The 14,967-nt window shown below is 52.0% G+C and overlaps 3 protein-coding genes across 3 annotated transcripts; 1 reads left to right on the forward strand and 2 right to left on the reverse strand.

Annotated features, from left to right (window-relative positions):
- Window positions 1-985: 985 nt before the first annotated feature.
- BCR38DRAFT_433052 (AMP-binding enzyme) lies at window positions 986-3,329 on the reverse strand. Its single transcript, XM_040860227.1, has 5 exons — window positions 2,558-3,329; window positions 2,477-2,501; window positions 2,373-2,409; window positions 1,443-2,311; window positions 986-1,357 (listed from the first exon to the last, which is right to left on the reverse strand). The coding sequence occupies exons 1-5, from the start codon at window positions 3,070-3,072 to the stop codon at window positions 1,253-1,255; spliced, it is 1,551 nt and encodes a 516-aa protein (XP_040716679.1). The 5' UTR covers window positions 3,073-3,329; the 3' UTR covers window positions 986-1,252.
- A 313-nt stretch (window positions 3,330-3,642) lies between these two features.
- Window positions 3,643-5,276, forward strand: BCR38DRAFT_484941 (uncharacterized protein; the record flags this gene model as incomplete). The annotated part of the gene is made up of 2 exons (XM_040863814.1): window positions 3,643-4,270; window positions 4,342-5,276. The coding sequence occupies 2 exons, from the start codon at window positions 3,643-3,645 to the stop codon at window positions 5,274-5,276; spliced, it is 1,563 nt and encodes a 520-aa protein (XP_040716680.1).
- Window positions 5,277-6,588: 1,312 nt separating this feature from the next.
- BCR38DRAFT_340789 (uncharacterized protein) lies at window positions 6,589-7,862 on the reverse strand (the record flags this gene model as incomplete). Its single annotated transcript, XM_040855812.1, has 2 exons — window positions 6,589-7,748; window positions 7,811-7,862. The coding sequence occupies 2 exons, from the start codon at window positions 7,860-7,862 to the stop codon at window positions 6,589-6,591; spliced, it is 1,212 nt and encodes a 403-aa protein (XP_040716681.1).
- Window positions 7,863-14,967: the final 7,105 nt, after the last annotated feature.

Here is a 14,967-nt window from a genome sequence, read left to right on the forward strand (position 1 = left end):
CTTAAAGACCCCAAGCCAGACCTGCGCACTCGACTTGGACGTTCATCATCATCGAAACAACTACAAACGTCTCTCTTATCAGCCAGTTATCGTGTTATTCAACCGACAGACCAAGTCCTAAATTAAATCCACTGAAGCATCGGACCACTCACCTGAATATCAGCCAACAAACTCGCGGAAACGAGAACTCAACCCTACCAATTGGGTCGATATCATGCCCCCCTCACCACTCCGCCTCACATCAGATAACCTAGAGCGTCTCGACACGCCCGCCGACGCCTTCCAATACTTCCCCCATGCGTGCTACAAATACCCCTCCTCTTGTGTCTCATCCTCATCCTCACATGAAGACGCCGACGACACGGCCTCAATCTTCTCCTCCGCCAGCGTCTCAACCTGCGTCAGCGCGCCCGAGGACGAGGAACCCCCTTACCAGGTCACAGACTCGTACGGCCAGCAGGTGGCAGTCTACTCGTCGTTCGACCAAGCGGTGCGATATAGCTTGATGAGGGTCGCGGCCATGCGGCGCGAGGAGGAAAGCCGGCCGCCTGTGTATGGTGGGTTGTACAATGGCGAAGAGGACGAGGATGATGCGTATTTCTCTATGGGCTGAATGAATTAACGAGTTTACGAATGGATGGTGGGGCTACTCTGGACCCGGCTGCTACGATTTGGGTTGGCCGGTCTTTCTATGGACTCGAGTCTTGGACTTTAGGGGATGGAAGGAATTGTACATGTTCATCAAAGCTGTGGGGCAATGCCAAGCGAACATTTTGTGATCCAAGCAATGAATGGAGACGTAAAGACTGGGAACTGTATATGGGTATTGGCGTTGGAATGGTATGGGTTGAGATTACGTGGATAAGGCCTTCCTTGGTGTCCCCTCTTTTTATAGGATTATCGATTATCAATTGGTCGATTGGGTGTTTGGTTGCGTATAAGATACCCTGAATACAAAATGAACCCACATTGTCTTTGTTTTACCACGGTTTTGAAGCAACTGGCCGCTCGCATTTCGTCTTTCTAGTGAACTACGATCTAGAATGTGTTCAAGAGAACCATTCAATATGCATTCAGGTGCCAGTGACTGCCAGTAAATACCTACGAGAATAGCATTCTCTATCTCTAATCTGTATATCGCATCTAAGTCTGGCCACATCTAGGTCTAGTTTCTAGCCGTCGTTCTTCACACCTATGTCTACAACCAAGCAAGTTGTTCACGCGGCTCGGGTACAATTCTATTTCATCTCGATCATAGCTTCGCCTTGGGCTTGTCCTGCTTCTGCATCGTCTCGGCGACAATGCGTCGTTGAATCTTGCCCGTCGCCGTCTTGGGCATGACTTCCGTGAAGTAGATCTACAGCAGTTTATTAGCATCATTTCCAGTTGAAGAAGAGGACTGAAAAGGAAAGATAAGGAGATGGAAGGAAGGGATAACTTACCTTCTTCGGCACCTTAAACTTAGCAACCCTCTCCCCAACCCAACTCCTCAACTCCCCCTCTCCCAGTTTCTCCTCACTCTTAACCACCACGGCGACCCCAATATCCTGGCCATACATCTCATCGGGAATAGCAAAGCTCACCGCCTCGCCTACGGCCGGGTGTCGCGCCAACACATTGTCCAGCTCAATGGGGCTAATCTTCTCACCACCCTTGTTGATGAGCTCCTTGATGCGGCCTGTGATAATAATGTACCCATCCTCGTCCTTCTTGCCCTGATCGCCCGTGCGGAAGAACCCGCCCTTGGTGTAGGAACTCGCGTTGGCGTTCGGGTTATTCAGGTACCCCTTGGTGACGTTCTCGCCGCGGATGCAGATTTCGCCCTCGGCGCCCTGGGCCAGCTCTTCGCCTGCGTCGTTGAGGATCTTGATTTCGACGCCCTGGCCCAGCCCCACAGTGCCCGGTTTGCGCTTCTGGGGTGGGAGTGGGTTCGACGTCATCTGGTGGGCGGCCTCGGTCATGGCATAGGCCTCAAGGACGGGGGCCTTGAATGTTGCCTCGAGCTTCTCAAAGACGGCGGGGGAGAGGGGAGACGAGCACGACCGGATGAAACGGATTGAGGGCAAGGGTTTCGGCACGGGAGACTTGAGCAGGATCTGGTGAACGGTGGGCACGGCGGTGTACCAGTTCGCCTTGTACGTTTGGAAATCGGCCCAGAACTCCGAGGTGGAGAATTTGGCTGGGACGATCATAGAGCCACCCGAGTATAGGGGTGCTAAGAGGGCACACAGGAGGCCGTGAACGTGGAAAAGGGGCATGACTAGCATCGTACGGTCGGCTGGGCTGAGGGCGTATGTTGCTTGGATGTTTTCTACAATTATTGTTAGTTTATCATCCCTTTAGAGATGCGAGATTATCGGCGATATGCGTACTCATTGTTCGAGTCAAGTTCTTGTGTGTCAATGGCACCTAGACTCTGAGTTAGTAAAACTCCCGAACAGTGGAAGCGCATCAGAGAAATGGATGGTTGACTTACGACTTTGGGCCTCGATGTAGTCCCACTAATGTATAACCTCGTCAGCAATTCACTTCCCAGCACTCTATACACAGTACTCACCTTGTATGAAGAACCAAGGCAACATCGTCCGCCTGTGCCTTCAACAGCCCCTCGTGGCTCTTCCCCTTTAACTGGCCAAGATCCTTAACATCCAGCGCGACCTCTTTCTTCTTATCATCCCAGTAGCACTCAGCGATGGCGGCATTGAACCTCCTGGCGGCCCGAACAGCGGGCGCATCGGTCTGGTAAGCACCCCTGGGCACCAGGACCAGGGCTGACTTGATATCGTCGATGTAGAACTCGAACTCGTCCTTCTTGTAGGCCGGATTTAGGGGCGCCGCTATGCCGCGCTGCCACGACACGGCCAGGAAGGACACGATAAACTCGTACGAGTTGGCCGTAGCGATGGAGACTGGTGAGCCGTGGCCAATGCCCAGCGCTGCCAGCTTGCCCTGGAACGCCGTGCAGGCCGAGGCGAGGTCGGCGTAAGTGGCCGTAAGCGCCGTCGGCTTCGAGGGGACTATAACGGCGACCGACGAGGGAGAGCCATGGATGGCGGTTTGGAGGGTGGCCATTCTGACGGTTCGAACCTTTTGGCGGAGGGTTTCTAAGTCGAAGGACGGACAATTCGCAAGACAAGTTCTACAAGTCTATTTCTATATGGAGTGGTCCAATTGAAATGTACAGCTTATACGAGAAGGAAAAGACAAGAAAACAATCTACAGCAGGATGAAAGACCGAAAGACGACTGTAACCACGGACGAAACTTGTACTTCAGGGAAAATGTTCGTGGATCATGCAACACCGTCAGATCCGCACATGCTACAGTCTGCGCCGTTTGAAGCCATGCTTGCTTGCATGGGTTGTGACGCAAATCGGCGTGTTCTAGGGTAGCTCAGCTGATAGTGTGATAAGTGGTCGGAAGGTCCCACGCACCCCTGCAAGAAAGGTACCAACTGAATAAATACGTAGTACATGCCAAGCTTCAAGGTCCACAACGGTTTCCTTCCGCAGCGCCTTGTGGAAGAGGCTGAAGATGGGCTATTTTTGATTCGCAGCTTCAGCAACATCTGCCCTCCATTCTTCTTGACCCAGGGGGTTTCCACGTAGTACAGCAAAGCGACATACCGGGAACTTCATTCATAATGGCCGGCCCGCCGCCTCCCCCACGCAGCGGAGGCCTGTCGCTTTATGCCAACCTTCTTGGCCCTCCCGACGAGTCGGCGTCCATCTCGCGTGGACCTATCGTCTCCAAAGAAGCTCTGGACGCAGTCAAGGGACAGGCAGCAGCAGCAGAAGCTAAGAAGCCAGTCGATCCCTCCCTGCGCTTCCAACCATTCCAATCCATCCGTCGGCCGCAACAAAAGACTCAGAGACCCAAGGTCCCCAAAGTCCTACCCGCCAATGCCAATGCGCCGAGCAGCGGGACGGCTTCCACGGTGTCCACTCCAGTTGCTCAGGTCCCGCCTCCAGCAAAGAGCACCCTGGCTGATTGGGCCGCGACTGAGGATGATGACTGGATGTATGCAGGCGACGAGAAGCGGAATCGAGGTGGGCGAAGAAAGAAGAAGAAGAGAGACAATGCGCCCATCGAGACGGACTGGGACGAGGTTTACGACCCTTCGCGCCCGACCAATGTCGACGAGTATCTACGGAGCGATGAGAGAATACGAGAGGTGAGGGAGTGGAAGGCGCTGTTGTACAAGCACAAACGCCCTGCCAAGAGACAGTCGAGTTGGGATAGTGAAGACGAAGAGGACCGCCCAGTGACGAGTAAGACGGCCTCTGTTTCATGTGCAGCTTTCAATACAAGACTTGTCATCCTAACACCAGTAACATTACAGACCAATTCGCACCACCCGGATCCTACTCGTTCGCACCACCACCACCACCTTCACCACCACGAGCTTCTGTTCCAGACGACAAGAGCGGCGATGATGCATACGCCCGTCGGCCGGCCTTGTCGCGAGGCTTTGCGCCTCCTCCGACAACATCAGCATCTCCAAATCCGCCTTCAGCTCCTCCACCACCTGTGCAAACCGAACCTACACCTACGATAATTCTACCTCCACCGCCGCCTGAAGCAGACCCCTCTACCATCTCCCGCGCGCCAGTCCGCTACACACAGCCAGAACCTTCGGCGCCTTCTGCAACTTCGCCAGACGAGCCTGAGCCAGACCCGGACGCTATGGACGAAGACACCCTTGACCCCAACGCTGCCGACGCTCCCACGCTCAATACGAGACGCCCAGGCCAGAAGGGCTTCGCAGCCCGCCTTATGTCCAAGTACGGGTGGACCAAAGGCCAAGGCTTGGGCGCCGACGCATCCGGTATCGTCCAACCGCTCCGCGTCCATGTCGAGAAGCGAAAGAAAAAGCCGGACGCCGAAGGGGGTGGTTGGGCCGAGCCTGGCGGCCGCGGCAAGATCATAGCTCCCAAGGTCGCCGCCGCCGCCGCCGCCTCGTCCTCATCAGAGAGCAAGTTCGGACCTATGAGCAACGTCATCGTGCTCCGTCACATGCTTTATGGGATCAAAGACGTGCAGCACGAGATATCGGAAGGCCTGGGGCAGGAAATTGGCGAAGAGTGCGGCGACAAATACGGGCGTGTCGAGAGGTTGTACATTGATCACGTCGGCCTCAATGTCTACATCAAGTTCGTCGACGGCGTCAGTGCGCTACGAGCCGTCAACGCCCTCGACGGCCGCGTTTTCGCCGGGAACAGCATTGCGCCACAATTTTACGACCTGGACAAGTTTGAAAGGAGCGTGTACGAGTGATAACCCGGTCAAAAGAAATATCAGGGGAAGCCATGTGCTAGTGCTAGAAAGAAGGACGATCAAGCGAGCCCAACCAATACAATAACCCAGTCCCAACTGCTGAACGAGCAGGCAATGAAATGTTAGTATACTATTTTGGCCAAGTAAAACCACGAGTCACCTCCGCCCGGTCGGAGCTCAAAGTGCCCCATCATGGTCCCCGACAGCTCACTTAGAACTATTGATCAGTCCTCTGGAGAGGTAGATAGTCGCAATTAGCTCACCTTCACTCCCCGTAAGGCCGTGTAAATCCTACCTCGGCAAAAAGCGAGCACAATTAGTTGCAGCACACAATGTACCACAGATACAGAACGGGGTTAAAGATGATACGCAAACCTCGCCAATCTCGCCAAGATGACTCGAAGACACACGACAGACACGGTTTGCCTCACGTAGCACTTGTGTCACCATCACACAGACAAGTTTGTGAACTTGCATGTGCGTGCCTTCAGCGTGTTCGCCGTCCCAACAAAGAAACTCAGTAGCACATGTACAATTCATCAATCAGGAAGTAAACACTACTAGAGTGGCTGGTGTACCAAACGCAGCAGGACGGCATGGTACCTGGGAGCAATGGCATACGGACAGGTTACATACTGATGAGAGAACTGGGAGATGGTTGAGACTTTGACGATGGAACTTGTGGACCGATGACGATAAGGGACTAGAATCACATCACATGAACCATGAAACACTTAATGGAAAAACACATGAAGTACGGATATATACAGGCGGGGTGGTGTTACTCTGTCGCATGACTGAATGTGCACAGTTGCCTGCCCTAACAAGATACACCAACTTCATCCACCAGCCCTTCCCACTTCATACACGCAGAGCCTCCAACCTTCTAAATCCTACAAACACAACATGGCGTACAGAGATGTATGCTCCTAAAGCCTCCCAGACCACAAGCCCCGTTTGAAAACAGACCCCGAATCATCTACCACGCATCCCCAAGCGCATACTGCCTTGCAGTGGTCGTGGCAGGGTGACGATGGTGGTAGTTACCCGCGAGATTTCATTAATCGGTGCTGATGATCGTGTGAAGTCTTTGATGAAGCCAAGGAGAGTGAGTGTCTGGTCACGTAAAAAGAGAGCGTCGTTTCGGTGTAATATGCATCGATATTAAGTCTAGCGATCCCCTGTACGTAGCCCTAGTCGCGGAACGTGCGGCCCATGTGAAATGACAATGACTCGAATTTTTATAACACTCGGAAAGGGAAAGTGTAAGAACGCCTCCATGTTCCAACCCAAAGATCTCCACGACGGGACTTTACAAGAACGCACTGACCATGGCAGCCAGCGACGCCAGCGTGACAATGGTGGAGATGCTGCTGGACAAGTGGAAGGCACCACTGTCGGTGTTGCTAGTGCCACCACCGGTTGAGCCAGTGGATGAGGTATCGTTGTTGGCGTTGGTGTTGTTGCTAGTGCAGGCGTAGGTGCCCTGGATGTCACCGTTGCCACCATCAGAGGAAAGCTCGTCCAAAACATCGCACGAATCTTGAATGTCTCCAGTGGAGGTGGCGGTGAAGGTGCCCTTCACGTCGTCCAAGGCAGGGAGGGAGATTTCCGAGAAAGATCCACGGAGGGCAACGGCACCACCGACGGTCTCGAGCTTGGCGAAGCCGTTCAGTTCCTCAAGAGCAGTGTTGTTCGCAATGATGAAACCACCGCCAATCTTCGTCAAAAGGGGAGCGGTAAGGTTGGCAAGTTTAGGGTTGCTGACAAAGGAGAAATCTCCGGTCTGCACATCGGTGAGGTTGGGGAAGCTGACCGACTCGAAGTAGTTGGAGTCAAATCGCATAGAACCATTGACGGCTGCCAGGGACTGAGCTGAGAAGCTGGTGACGTTAGAGATGGTCATGTTGGCGATCCACTCCAAATTGGGCAGGTCAACCTTCAAGTTCAGACCGTTGGCGTTGATGTTCAGAACGTTCGTCAGGTTGCTCAGCTGAGTGCTGAAGTCGGTCAGACGACGGTTGTTGTTGATGTTCATGTCAGTCAGAGATCGCACGTTGATGCCGTCCAAACTACTCAGGAAAGTGTCGGCGATAACGACGCTCTCTGCCTTTGTGACACCGGGTGTGCCGAATGTCAACTCGCCCAACGCCGTCAGCGACTGCCACGAGATGCTGCCCACAGACTCGAGAGCAGTGAACTTCAGGGTGGACATCATGGTGATGTTCTCGAGATGGAATGCACCGCCGATACTCTCCAGCGAGGTGGAACTGAGCTGAATCAAACCACCGTTGTGCTGGCAGGTAAGGTCACCGCCGATCGAAGTCAGGTCGCCGGAGAAGTCAATGGTGCTGCCAGCTCCGGTGGCAATGACTACGTCACCCTTGACGGTATCGCAACTGGCGAGGGTCGTGGCATCAGCGGGGGAGGAAATAGTAATGGTGGCATCACTGCAACCGATAGCGACGGCACCTAAAATAGTCGATTGGTTAGAACAACTGCTCGAGCCGTAGATCAGGAACATATTGACTTACCAGTGGCCATGCCAACGGCCACCATGGCGGAAATGGCTTGCTTGCTGTGCATTTTGATGGCTGTGTCGAAGAACTGTGTCAGCAGATGTCTGATTTGATGTTGAGAGTATCTCAGTCAAGTGACTTCAACAGGAGCCGGATAATAGATGGATGTTGACTGTGTGCTTCCAGAGAACAAGGCAACAAAACACAGGCGATGGGGTAGATAGTTGTATGGTGGTGAATTGGGTTGCCAAGTTCCAAAAACTGTTGTTCATCTGGAGACAAGAATATTGGGGGGATGAAAAGGCTGGGAAGAATTGGGTTGGTTCCTCTCAACCTTCACTTGTCAAACTTTTGACAGCCAACTTGACCAGACGGGAAAGCTCGTCAAGACTATCGGTCGAGTCGGTAGGTGTCAACAAACTGGTTAGAGGAGTGGATTGGGGATGGGATGGAAGTTTGTAGAGATAGGCAGGTGCGAAGTTGTAGAGATTGTGCAGCATGCTGTGTGAACGCCTGGTCCTGACATCGTGCCGAGACATGTGAGGCAGCGCGCAGTTGATAAAGACAGGGGGGCTGCGCATAAACGCAGCACGCCACTGGCAACTGCTCACCAGACAACCGCAGAACTGGGATCCACTCTCCCATTGACTCTTATTGATGCTGCCGCTGTTGTTTCCTGTCTTTCGAACCATTGCCGTGTCAATTGGCCGTTGCACAGGTAGCAGCTGCTTCTAAACGCGCCGTCGGCCTTGCTCAAGCGAACGCTAGAGTTGAAGAGTGCAGTAGTACATGTCAGGAAATCTGTCCATGTTTAGGCAAGAGCACTCCCATCTTCTTGACTGATGTCAGGTTGGAGTAGCTTCGACCATAACGGAAGAGTAGGTCCCGATTAAACCATCGAAAACAAACGAAGCTGTCTCGACGAGCAGGAAGCAGGCGGCAGGAGGCAACTGGTGCTTCGAGGAATGGCAATGGAGGCCTCAGACTGACTGAGCCCATCCTCAACGCACGCAACACACACAACGTACCTTTTAACTCCTCCTATTACAAGAACTCAGGATCTAATTTTCTGTTCTTCCTCCTTCAAACAATTAATACGTCCCCAAAGATATTTGCACGAGGTATGATGCGGAACTCGACAAGAGTGATACTGGTCGGGTCGTTGGTGGACGGTGTTGTTTGGTTTGGTTTGTTGGTTGCTGGTCGCTCCTTGAGTGGATGGGGGGTTCACAGGAGGTATTAAAACAGGGAAGCTAGTGAGCGAGTGCTCTTCCTCTGATACGGTTGGAAATATCGACAAACGAATGGATCCGAATGGGAGAGAAGGAGAAGAGGGAAAAGTAAAAATTGTCGTCTAGAAAAGCCGAGACGTTTTGAAATTCTGGAGGTAATGGTGGCTTGGGGGTGTACGAGAATATGAGGGAGCTGCGAAGATTGAATGGGTCGACGGGCATAAAAGGGGGCACCCATGGCCCATGTCGAGCTCATCAGAGATCCATCCCAAAAGGGCCTAGGATGGGAATATCACCAATAGGCCCGGCAAAAACACCAGGGCCAGCAATGGCCAGCAATGTCAAGTCACTCAAAAGTGGATAATCAAGGTGTCCACACTGTCCGGGATTGTCCAGGAATCCAATGCATGGCGGACAGGACGAGCGTCCGTAGTGTCGCAGCTTCATATCAAAGTCGTCCATTGGCGAGATTGCTGCTTTCCTTGCTCCAGTCTGTTGTGGTCTACCCCTGCTGGTACTTTTCAGAACTTTGAAAACCGTCAGTGGCACCTGCCAATCGCGACCTATCTTCGTATCCCGGCGGTAGCTCGCTGTAGCTGGTTGTAGCTTCCCTCTCAGGGCAGACGTCGTTCCAACTTTCAGAGCGAGTAGACTATGTCAAACTTTGCACCGCGATTCATGCCCGAGACTGCGAGTGTTGCACGGGGTTAGCTTTTCCAAGGTTTGCCTGAACGCTCTTTCACATCCATCTATCTCAGCAGCAGCTCTTGCCCTCTCATGCAGACGTCAATTGGAGGCCAACGGAAACACTGCCACGCCTGGCTGCAGCTTTATGTACCAAGCAGCAGTCTATAATCTAGGTGGTATTGGCTGCATCACAAGCGGCCAGTACGAACGAAATACAGTGCCTAAAAATCATCTCCGTTGCAGCGGCCGCCGATGCAACCAGTGGGAAGCCAGCCGCTGGGAGCAGCCACCCGAAGACTGGAAGGATCCACTTCCCATTTCTCACATGTATGTGTGCTTGCTTCTGCAGCTTCTTGAGGAAGAGAATGAATTCCATGTCTCGAACAATAAGTTGCATCCTCCTTGCTGCTGTAGCATAGATCACCAACTCCCAGCTTTCTCCCAACATAATCAAAGTCAGCCACAGCAGGCTCGTCATTCACCGTTTAACAGGCATTATCGCCTTTAACTAGACCAATATGGTTTGGTAGTTGCTATTCGCGACGCATATGAGGAGAGTTTGGCCCTCCTCCATCGTCGCCGTTTCGGACCCTCTCTGCGCATTGAGCAGGCAGATTGATGACGGCGATCTGCGACGGCCGAGGGCCATTTTTGGCTCGCAAGCTCCATTTCTAGTGCGCCGTCGCCCTGAGTCCCTCGCCCTCTTTGGCCCAAATGGTCGCGCCAGCTTGCCCCCACCCCATCTGTCCATGTCAAGCCGGCTCATGAACGGATAAAAATGGCGTCAACGACTCCGTGCAGGAATAACTCGGGATAAAAGTTATCATCAAACTGATTCCATTCATTCATAGGTCATTTCATTGTCCTGCGTGGCGATGACTGTGCTCGACTCTAGCTATGTCAAGAGTGCACTGAGCGAATTCGAAATGATCTAACAGAACGATGGACTTGTTCCGTCAACTGCGTTTACACACCCTCGTGTTTTGACCCTGCCTGCCTGCTATACCTTCGTGCGGCAAGCAGCTTGTTTCTTGCGTCATCCCATCAATTGAAAGCATCAACAGAAAGGCTGTTCGATTTTAAACTTGGCACAAGCAGGAGGAAGCAAGAAACTTTGCTAATATTGGTAAAATCCTGTGCCGTCTCGGTGTAGGTTTGACCAATTCGTCTCTCCATTCTTCATTTCGACTTGCGCGCATCATGTAAATAATTGTTTTATGAGCCGGTCCTTTATCAGCGTCGATCGTCCCGAGGATGACCATGCAAGCCTTTGCATCGTCGATATCTCCCACCCCCAGCCGCCGGCGGCAAACCCCCAACCTAGAATGATCCTAATACAGTACCTTGGCTAGCTTTCATTGGCAGCTGTAATGATCTTGTCCTTGCACTGCCAAGCTTTGAACTGATTCGAGGTCTTATGCAAATCAAGCTGCGGTGGCGTGGCACAAACACGAAGATTCGTATAGCTTCGTCGGTATCTCGTATTTCATTGGTGAGTAAGTCCACTACTCCGCGGGCCCCGCGAAACCGGTACGAGAGAAGATTGCCTCGGTTTCCAGGAATTTCTTTTCAATATCCAATTCCTCTAGTTGCGACACAATTTACAACGACCCTACCCCTTGGCACGTTCGCTTTGCGAGAAGGTCTTTCATCTGCCTATCAATTGACTTCGGAACAGCTTGTTTCGTAACCTACGATGGGTACATTATCTATACATTTCACTAGCCCGCAATGTTTCTGATCTACGTAGCCCCTGGCATGCTTTCAGCTCTTCCCGTAGCGGCCGAGCCTCGCAATTGCGTTTCACAGTGGCACCTGGGGGGCGACGAATTGACGTTTTGACTGTTGGGTCGGCAGTCAAAACGTCATGATCCGCACGGCATTCAGCTGTGACTGTATGTTGGTCATCCGCACACAGCCAACCCCGTCCCGGAGACTGCGGGATTGGGCAGTGGGCAGCGGCAGCAAAGAGCTAACTATATGATCAAGTGTCATGTTTCCTATTGTTCCAAGTTTTTGGCTGCTACACACAGAGTGTTTGCGACAGCAAGCCCTGCAGGTCGTACGCGTCAAACTGCGCAGCAGTGGGCCGAGTGGCTCCCTCCGCAACCCTCAACTAGCAGATCGTCAACTTGTGGACTGGGAAAACTGAGGCGGCCGGCAGGTCCACGTTTGATCTCATGGTTTGCAGTCGGGAGATGGAAAAGCTCCAATGTCAAGAATGCCGACAATTGTTTATTCATATGCCACCGTGAGGTCTTGTCCTAGGGGAGAATGAACTAGGGCATTTTTCGTGATCAGGACGGCTTCAGGTGTGGCTCAGTCGCCTGTTGATGTCGAACGTTGCAAAACATGTACATGTGCTGTGGCACTACATTAGTGTTTCACGGGGTTCCAAGGTTGTCGAACCACATGAGCCGTTGCACATGGAGATGGATATTCACAGCCTGATATATCTCGAAGCCTATAGACCTGATGAATTGGATGCCCCGGTATCTGATCAGACACGAAACGGTTGTTTCAAGTGTCCGGCCCGTAATTGCGTCGTCGGGCGCCTTGGCAGCCCTCAACGTGTAAGTCACCTGGCCATGCAGACTACATACAGCCTTTGATGCGTGGAGGCATATCCCGTAATTGATTGGCTTTCTCTCCCCTTGCATATATTCTTTTCACTGAGTGTAGGCAATCCAGATGTGAACTAGATGAGCGAGTCCCAATGTAACGCCTGTATCAATCTCATTTTACTCCTTGGTGCCAGCGTGATCCGAGTGCCTCCAGAGCAAGTCATAAATCCCACCGACATTGAAAGGCAAAGAAACAGCAGTACCAAATGGGCTAGTGATGAAGCGTCCCTTCGCCCATGGCCCTCGCGATTCACTCCCCGCGACTCAACGTTTCGGCTATATATGCCTTGAGCAGGACAAGTTACAAAAGTCAAATTCGTTCACCCCAAGAATACGACGTCAAAAGCGCCGTTTCTCTCGAGGCTGGGCATTACCGCATTGATTCAATGCAAATTATGCGGCTTGAGATTGAGCAGACATCACAGTCCAGATGTTGGGCAATAGACAGACTTGGGCAGCCAGTCAAGGGTGCTCATTAACAGTCAGAATGTCGAAGCCGCAACGGTGCCTCAGGGAGTCCTCAGGGAGTCCGCGAGGGAGAGGAGATATTACCTCCTTGCCTCAGTGCGAACTGCACCAACCAGCCCATCAGCCTGCCTACCATCAGCCAATCAACCACCTTTGGTCGACCGTGGCCCATGGCGAGAGAAACTCGCGCGACTACGATCTTATATAAATAGTGAAGACACAGATAGCCGTACTGTATCTCTGTGGCCACCTGGCGTCTGTTTACATGCCATAAAACCGAGAAATCATCGGTTTTCACCGCCACCAGGCACTTGGCGATTTGTAAAAAAAGAAAATCCGAGACTCGAACGGCCAGGACGAGTTTGGGAAGCCTTCAGTATCGCCCTTGGCTGTGGTGGTTCGTAGGTAAGCGTGGGCCTGAGTACCAGTGCCTCCGTGCCTGTGTTGTTGACTTCATGAGTTCACCACAGCCGCCTCCTGACCAAGAGTATACTGCCTCCGAGCTCCAGAGTTGATGTTTTGTATTTTGATCCTACTCCCACCGTTTTCCGAAAGAATGTCACTTCTACAAGTATGGCGTGTCTCGAATGATTAAATTGAACCCCGAAATAACTCCAAATGATTATCCACTATCGATACACGGATGGAAAGCCGGCATCGGTGGTTTTCTGGTGCGGTCCTGTATTTTCAGTCGACCTAAAGAGCTGACTGGCCTGCGAGCATATCTCACAAGACCTTCAAAACTATGTCGGATGGTACGGAACTGTCGAGCCGACCTTGATGGCCCTCTTGAGGTGTAGGTTCCGCGGAGGTGATAGGGCCGTTGTCACATTGGCCAGTGCGATTCATGGCGTGCAAGAGTGATAAGAGGTACGCTGCAACGGGCAAGGCCCAGGGGGCCTACGATGGAGGTGAGGGTGGGTTATAGTGTGCTGAAGGGGTGTCTTCTAGAACTCACTTTCCTTCCTGTGCGAAGGGGTGGAACGAAGAGAACATAAGCACATTTCCCTCAACCTGCAAATATGGCGATACTGGAGCAGCGCAAACCCGACGGCGGTCACTCCCCATACCACATAGTGCCTATGTGATATTAGCTGAGGCTCTTGTAGGTGGTATAAAATGTCAAACCCCATGACAATCGGGGTTGTGCTGACTCTCTTATCGTCGCGAAGGGCAATCAAGGCTACAGCGAATGTAGCTGATCTCACGCTGGAAGCTATGTGAGCACCCGGGAAGGGACGATGTGAAAGCACCCATAACCGGCAGCACCAGGGGCCATGCTTGGACTATAGATTCATAAACACCCCAATTGCCAGATTTAGCCTGCTAAGATGTTGGTGTTCAACACGGCAGCCAGATCAGGACTCGTGCAAGTCCGATATGAACTGACCTGCCTATTCAAAGGAACTATACTCGGTTCTGCTGACTGCCGAACGGCCCTATTTACATTCATTTCCAAGGAAGGGCGTAAGCATGCGGAAAGCGAAATGTCTTGTCTCAACGTTGCGTTGTAAATATGTGAACTCGTGAATTGCACCTGCAAGCTTCGGCGCGAGATTCGGGGTGACGATCAACGTAGTGCAAGATCTGCTTGACTTCATCAACTCCCAGACCGCGATAATAACGTGTTTAACATCTCAATCCCAATACAACAACTAACAGGACAAACGTGGCAGGTGGGAAAGGAGCCAAGCAATGAGCGACTTATTTGCGGCCCCAGATGCCATCATAATAGTGAGTGATAGTTCGAAATCTGGGGAACATGCCAGAGAAACTGCAAATTGTGTCGGCTGGCTTTACGTAGAACCCAGTATGCTTTATAATCTCAGTAGAATGTCGAGTATGAACTAATGTCCCTCCAACTCCAGATGATACAGCTTACCTACTTGGCTGCAGAAATACAAATGAGAATGCTGGGGCCTCGGAGGCTTCCCCGTCTCATTGAGCCAAGGAGAAATTCTTCATCTCGAGACGCAGACTACGAAGCATAGGATGAGAAACCCAACATGTCATAAGCCGAAAGCTTTCGTGCGTATTGACGATGCATTCATTCCTCCAATGACGACAAAACCGTTATTTAGTACTGTCCAGCAACGTGTTGTGATAATGTTCAGAGTGCAGAACTAAAGTTTACTACACGGGTGGAGACTACGGAATTTTG

Source organism: Pseudomassariella vexata (assembly GCF_002105095.1).
Source record: "Pseudomassariella vexata strain CBS 129021 chromosome Unknown BCR38scaffold_6, whole genome shotgun sequence".
Lineage (NCBI taxonomy): Eukaryota > Fungi > Ascomycota > Sordariomycetes > Amphisphaeriales > Pseudomassariaceae > Pseudomassariella > Pseudomassariella vexata.

What these genes read in the sequence shown, in the direction of transcription:
- BCR38DRAFT_433052 (XM_040860227.1), bottom strand. Translation starts at nt 3,072, where the DNA reads ATGGCCACCCTCCAAACCGCCATCCATGGCTCTCCCTCGTCGGTCGCC. An exon ending in GCCTTGGTTCTTCATACAAG is followed by an intron (nt 2,502 to 2,557) that starts GTGAGTACTGTG and finishes GTTATACATTAG; the next exon opens with TGGGACTACATCGAGGCCCA. An exon ending in AGTTTAAGGTGCCGAAGAAG is followed by an intron (nt 1,358 to 1,442) that starts GTAAGTTATCCC and finishes AAACTGCTGTAG; the next exon opens with ATCTACTTCACGGAAGTCAT.